The 7,558-nt window shown below is 43.4% G+C and overlaps 1 protein-coding gene across 4 annotated transcripts in view; it reads left to right on the plus strand.

The window, feature by feature from the left end:
• misp (mitotic spindle positioning) overlaps window positions 1–2,834 on the plus strand; it is a 62,039-nt gene extending 59,205 nt beyond the window's left edge. For all 4 annotated transcript variants that reach the window (XM_080732738.1, XM_080732741.1, XM_080732740.1 and 1 more), the window contains one exon: window positions 81–2,834. In XM_080732738.1, the coding sequence (XP_080588864.1) occupies window positions 81–173 (93 nt within the window). In that variant the 3' untranslated portion in view covers window positions 174–2,834. The remainder of the gene's footprint in view (window positions 1–80) is intronic.
• Window positions 2,835–7,558: the final 4,724 nt, after the last annotated feature.

The raw sequence follows: 7,558 nt of genomic DNA on the forward strand, positions 1-7,558 counted from the left end.
CCCCTTGGGATAATAAAGGTATCTATCTATCTACTACAGTACTCATATCATACTACTATTATTTTGTTATTCTTTGCCAGGTCTTAGAGGCCACTCGTGTCATCAGACATAAGAACCAGCGCGCCGTGCAGTGGGAGGCGGGCCGCTATGCCAACGAGAATGCCAACCAGTAAACCAGCATGCCAACCAGGATGCCAACCAGTAGAACATCATGCCAACCAGGATGCCAACCAGTAGAACATCATGCCAACCAGTAGACTACACGATGAACCTGGAACTAGAGCTCTTCACGGGTCCAAAATGACAAAACAGAACCCAAAAGGACCTGCGAAATGTTATCAGAAATCCAGTCTCTTTTTCCTTTTGTTTTTCTTTTTACGTTTTAAGACAGACCCGGACTCTAATTGGACCCATGAGATTCGTTCAGAGATATTACAGAACCGACCAAGACTGTTGGGTTGTTATATATGTCCAGACTGTGGAGCACAAAGGAGGCTCTGGAAATGAAAAGAGGATAAAGCGAAAGTCTTGTAAATTTGTCCTAATTTAAATAAAAATAACCGGAGCCTATATATAGTAGTTGCTGCGTAGCGGATATGGAAATTCTGCTGTTCTACCAGTGATAGGCTACGTCATATTTAAGTCTAATGGACATAAAATTCCCCTCAATGAAGATGAAATAACGCACACCACATAGTGGACCCTTTGATCCATAGTTTGACTGAGTCTCTGAACTGGCAGCTGTCTGCCTGGCACAGCCGTTTATTCCCTCTTGTTTGGCACTGCAGTAAATCTGATCCCAAGTCAGTCTAATCCTGTGTTTCCCGAAAAACACTGGACACTTTTGGATCACAGATCTATGTTAATGTCCCTTTTAAAACATTTCCTAAAAATCTTTATTTCAAAGAAATATATATTTTTATAAAAATAAAAAAGTTTCAGAAATGCAATTAAATTAATTGCAATTCAATTGTAATTCAAAGGAAATCCATGGACTAACTAATAGGAAAATAAAGTGTGAAAATAGCATATCTGCAGTATGAGCTTAAAAGGTTTGGGGACCCCTGGTGGAACCATTGTGCAGCCTGACTCCTTTATAGGATCCATTCAGATATTGCACAGGCGCCCCTTTTCCACCGGAAGAACTTTGGTTCTAGATTCTTGGAAACCTTGGTCCATGGGCAACTGGACAAATAGACCCAGCCGGGACCCGGGATAATGTAAACCTGACCCGTGCCCGTACCGTACCGTACCGTACCGTACCGTACAGGTCTTGGGTATTAACGGGTAATGTGGGTTCAGGTGGAGACCCGTGAAGAACAGCCAGTCAGTATGCCAACCATGTAGAGACAAAAGACCCTTTTCCACCACAGTGTCGAACCAGAACTAGAACCAGAACTCTCCAGAACCAAGAACTTTCAAGAACCTGTGAAGTTCTGGCACCAAGTTCTGCTTATGTTTCCATATAACCAGACCTAACCGGGAAGGCCCCAAAATAAAGAGCAGCAGCTCTGCTGGCCCCGCCCATAGGTTCCCAGAACTCAAGTTTAGTACTACATCAAGAACAGGACCTACTTTGTTCTGAAACCGGGCTGTGTGCTATGGAAACAAAACCAGAACCAGGAAAATAGGTTCAGGTTCTGGAAAGTTCTGGTTCCGTCTCATAGTGTAAAAGGGGCTCTGAACCTGGCAGCATGCTGTGTGTGAGGCAGACCAATGTGCCAACGTGGTTACTGGGTGTTTAAGGGCTGAGTCATGCTCCACTTTTAGAGACAGATTTATTCTTCGGTTCGGGGAGTCACAAAATCTCGCTGGCACCGAACAGCCAAATTAATGGTGGTACCCGGCCCACCCCCCAAACCTCTGAATGATGTCATATTGTAGTTTAGACAGGTTAATAGTGGTTGGAACAGACTGTATCAAATATAAGTGACTGACTATCGTAAGCGATACAGAGCCACCTGACAATATCGCAGAGACAGTTTGTTTGAAAATAAATCTTTCACGACCCAGGGAATGAACGAGTGACGTCCATATTTCGCTACTCCATATGGGTGTTTATAGTGGGTAGATACAGTGGGTGGTTCGACTTTTTTTTTACCACCGTGCTCTGACTTGACTGGTGCCGTGTCCTCTAAGATCATCAAACATGCATAGGACATGGATCGCACACAGTGGCAAGAGTTACTTTTCTTTGTTTCTTTATTGCATTTGAGAAACAAAAGTTTTGGCTATCCAGCCTTCTTCAGTGAAACGGGTTAAACACTATCCAGCTGAAGAAATATGCAATAACGCAAAATAAAGAAAAGTAAAGGTGGTTGCACACTGCTGCGTTTTTCGTTGCGAAATGCGTTTTTCAGGGCAAGGAGAGAGAGAGAGATAGAGAGATCAAGGGACCGAGTGGTGCGCGAAACGGGCGCAGTGTGCAAACGTGACTGACATAACGTGAGGTTGATTTTTTTATTTGCGTGCTCCGAAATTCACTCCGATATTCGGCCCGAAAAACGCAGCAGTGTGCAACCACCTTTACTCCTTGCCACACTGTGCGATCCATTTCCTATGCATATAGTGGGTGGTTCCCAGGTTTGAATTTGTATAAATGAATGATTATTTTAGACAGGTTGTTGCTCTGAAAGAGAATCCATGTTAAATAAACAATAATAAATAAAGTTTATAATTCCTCCTTGGTCCCTGATTCTAACCAGCTTTGTTTCATAAATTTGTAACAAAATGCTAACACTGCAACTTTAAGACTGAAGTGTTGATGTTTGCTCTCTGGCGCCATGCAGTAATTACTCATACAACGACTACACTCATAATTGATGTGCAAATGAATAAAGATGTTGAAGTGTAACTCCAGATGAGCTGTTTGGTTTCACTAATTGAGGCAGACTTGAGTGTTTTGTCAAAATGATGCATTCGTAAAGCCATTCATAAATCACACCAAAAGATTATGAGTGTCCTTTATTGAGGACTTTATTATAGGTTTGCATAGGAAAAAGTACAGTTTCACATTGACGGTACAGTTCACTGGTACAAGGTCAACTAAACAGAGATCCTAGCATGTTTTCCGGCTGATCAGTGGTTCTCAACCTTTTCAGGCTGCAACCCCAAAAATAATCATATTTTAACTGGGGACCCCCCACCCTGACGAGTGCTAAGAGTTGAGGCATTACATTTTATAGGTTCTATTGTGAAATTGTGAAAAACTGTTTTCACAATTTATGCCTCTAAAATTTGATAATTTGGCCAATATTTAATTTGTCATTTTAGAGGTATTGAAAAGTCATTAAATTGTCACTTTAGACTATTTATACACTTAAACTTTATGTTGGATTGGTTACTGTTGAGAGAGAAAACAATGTTGCACATTAAGTTAATCATCATGGGGACCCCCCAAAATAATCAGGGGACCCACAGGTTGAGAACCACTGGCATAGAGCATATTGACAGTGTTTGCTGGTGATCTTTGTCGCTGCACTAGTCTCTTGTACAGACTAGTACAGCTCACACTTAAGGCATTAGGCTACATTTAGTTTGACTCGGCTACATTTAGTTTGACTCGGTTCCACAGATAATGTGAAAACAGCAGATGTACAAGCTGTTTGAATGCAGCTGTTGTCTTCCATTTAGGACTGTCACAATTAGGCCTATTACATAATAGCCTAATTGCAGTTATTTGAGACCTGTGTGTGTGTGTGTGTGTGGTCCTCACAATTTAAGTCACAACTGATTTTATGTATTTGCACGCTGATGTCGGACACTGTAAAAATCGGATTAAAAAGCTCTCGACACATGATGAACTTGTAGATCTAGCTGCTATTTAAGCTTTAGGTTTTATGCTTAGGTTTAAAAGTTGTAAAATCCTTTAAAAAGCCTAGCCTAATAGCCTGATAGAAGTTGCTTCAGAGTGGACAGAGTCTGAAATCAGGCTATGATAGAAGTGCTGTGTGCGTGTGTGTGTGCGTGTGTGTGTGTGTGCGCGCGCGTGTGTGTGCGCGCGTGTGTGTGCGTGTGTGTGTGTGTGTGTGTGTGTGTGTGTGTGTGTGTGTGTGTGTGCTTGTGTGTGTGTGTGTGTCATTCCACAGCTGTTGCAGTACCGTCTGAATTTACACCCTTGGGTGAGAAAAATAACATGTCTACACCGCCCTCTAGCGGCTGAACTGATCAATCACAACCACATCGACACAATGTAGAAAATAGGTTGCCTCGGGGTTGCCATATCCGCTTTTTATAAGCGTCTTTGGGCTTGTTTTTCTTCACTTTTTCTTTTTTTTTTCACTGAAATAGTTGCGGTTTGAAGTTGTCTCTAAAGTCCAGGCTATAGTTGCTTGTTTTGGTCTTGCTGTGTAATGTTTGTTTAAACTGGTGTTGTCAAAAAGGACCCCCAAATTCATAGACAAAGTAAGCTATTTTGTCTGCAGACGAAAATATCATCCCCACCTGCAAATGGAGGGACCCCATGGATTTGAGTTGTTAGAATGTTTCAAAAATATTTCTTTTAGGGAAATAGCCGACACACAATACAGTAGGTTCGTGCGGTAACCGGTCTTCTCGCCAAAAATCCAACTCGACAAATTGTCCACACTCATTGGGCAGGCTTGTCAACCCTGCTAGAAAAACCAGCACAGACCAGCACAATTTTCATGCTGGTCTGTGCTGGTCTATGCTGGTTTATGCTGGTTCATGCTGGTCTGTGCTGGTGCTGGTGCTGGTCTATGCTGGTCTGTGCTGGTCCCATGCTGGTCCACCAGCACAGACCAGCACCAGCACCAGCACAGACCAGCATGAACCAGCATAAACCAGCATAGACCAGCACAGACCAGCACCAGCACAAACCAGCACATGTTGTGTTTTACTGCTGGTCTGTGCTGGTGCTGGTGCTGGTCCAGCATAGACCAGCACCAGCACCAGCACAGACCAGCATGAACCAACATAGACCAGCACAGACCAGCACCAGCACAAACCAGCACATGTTGTGTTTTACTGCTTGTCTGTGCTGGTGCTGGTGCTGGTCCAGCACAGACCAGCATGAACCAGCATAGACCAGCACAGACCAGCACCAGCACAAACCAGCGCATGTTGTGTTTTCGTCTGGTCTGTGCTGGTGCTGGTGCTGGTCCAGCACAGACCAGCATGAACCAGCATAGACCAGCACAGACCAGCACCAGCACAAACCAGCGCATGTTGTGTTTTCGTCTGGTCTGTGCTGGTGCTGGTGCTGGTCCAGCACAGACCAGCATGAACCAGCATAGACCAGCACAGACCAGCACCAGCACAAACCAGCACATGTTGTGTTTTACTGCTGGTCTGTGCTGGTGCTGGTCTGTGCTGGTGCTGGTCTGTGCTGGTCTGTGCTGGTCTAAGCTGGTCATATACAAATAGGGACAAACACCCATGTTAACTAACAGGTTCCAGTGGCGCCATGGATAAGAGCAGGACTGAAGTGCCAGAGGTAGTAGGTTCGAATCCCACTCACACCCACAATGTCAAAAATAATGTCACAATCTAATATGGTCAAATACAGAACAGGATTCAAGCACCAGAGCAAAGAGCAAATTAAACTAGCAAAGACCTGGTCCACTTCTCAGGGGGGTCCCCCGGGGGTCCCTGACCACACCAGCACAGACCAGCACCAGCACAGACCAGCAGTAAGCGCTGGTTTGTGCTGGTGCTGGTCTGTGCTGGTTTATGCTGGTTTAGATGGTGGGACCAGCACAAACCAGCACCAGCACCAGCACAGACCAGACGAAAACACAACATGCGCTGGTTTGTGCTGGTGCTGGTGCTGGTCTTACTGCTGGTCTTGTGCTGGTTTTTCTAGCAGGGAATGCTCCTGGATTTGCCAGGATGATTGGCAATTACATCTACTATGTTAAATATTTTCTGGGGGAGGACCCCCAGATGAGAAGTCATTATTAAGGATGTCTTACTTTGCTTCAGTCATCAAATCTGTACACCTACATTTGGCATTTTAAGGCTGAAATTGTACCCATGCTAGTAAAGCAAGCCTGATAAAAGTATCAAACATGCACAAAATTCAACAGAACACAGGAAAATATATCTGTTAAGAAGTTTTGGGGGAAGGACCACCAGACCCCTGTTGGGGAGTTCCGTGCACCCCCTAAAAAATAAATCTCCTGGATTCTCCTGGACTGACAGTCCAATGTTGACAACCCTGCTCATTGGCGAGGTGTCCTAGCAAGTTGATTTGGCGAGTTGGAAATTTGGCGAGTGGACCTGTAATCGGTTCGTGCTCATATAGTCAAGTATTTTGGGCTTGTTTACATGTAATTTCTTTGTGACGTAATTACTGAATAGGTGCTGTTTTCTTAGATTAGCATAACATTTCTTTCCATTTGATGTATTGAAACCTTGCTTATCGCAAATCGCTCTGGAGTCTGGATTAAGATCTGTTATGTTTATAATTGTCAATTTGTAAATGGACACGGTTGCTTGTTTCTCTCGCAAAACCTGGCAACGCCGGTTGTATCCCACAAGTTTTCCAGCAGCAGCTCAAGTTTCCACATTATTTTTATTAATTTCTTCCTGGAATCGTAGTCTGGCTGCGAGAGACCTGATTAAGACCTGGTGAAGTGACTGCATTCATTTGAAGTTCATCAGGTAACATTAATTTTATGTCTTCTTGCTTTTTGAGAGTTTGAGATAACGTTAAAGAGTGGCATGGTGGTCAATAAGCTAACCAGTTAGCATAGCTGCTACAGCAGCTGTCCCAACGGTCCTGCTGTCCGTTATTCTAACGTTAGGTTAGTCTGGAAAATGTTCCGTTTAACTCACATCTGAAGACACACTCACATTGTTCCAACGGTTCAATTCAACTCAAAGGAGCCTCGTTGGCAGGAGAAAACATACGCCTACATTGCAAAAACAAGATGCACTTTAAGAAAATGGGTTGTTTTAGAAGGAATTCTCCTTCTGGTGATATGATGGATGTGAGACTGTTGAGCCGTTGCGCTCACAGCCGCAGTAGGCCAGGCTGCTCAGCCTCTGTAGTAAAAAAAAATCAAACCCAGTTTGAAGTAGAGTAGGGCATTTAAGCAGTTGATTTCATTAAACCAAGGTGGTGCCGATAGTTACAAGTACTTTTTTTCTGTTTTGTATGTGTCTATGGAGTTGACATTACTCTAATACAGTGTTTCTCAACCACTGTGCAGCGGACCTTTGGTGTGCCCATTGAGATGCTTAATGTAGTTCACCACTTTTCAACCTGTCTTCATATAATAGGTCCTCACTAATGTTCATAATAAAATATCACCATTTTTTCTACTCAGTCCAAGTCTCCTAGGAGAGCTGTGGGAAGTTCAGAATCCATCGTCTTTTGACATCCTCATTTTCCAAAAAGAAAAAAAAAAAGATTAATCAATATTTTTGAAAAAAAGATTTAGATTTTTATTATCGCGAGAACAATGGCTTCCACTTTAAAATTGCAACTTTTCAGGAATAGAAAGCCTGCCGTTTCTATAAGCTGGATTGGCAATCGATAATGTCACAAGACAATGGGTTTCTGACCTGCCCAACAGCCCTCCTCTGAGAAAAA

Source organism: Nannobrachium achirus, assembly GCF_963921795.1.
Source record: "Nannobrachium achirus genome assembly, chromosome: 1".
NCBI classification, from domain to species: Eukaryota; Metazoa; Chordata; class Actinopteri; order Myctophiformes; family Myctophidae; genus Nannobrachium; species Nannobrachium achirus.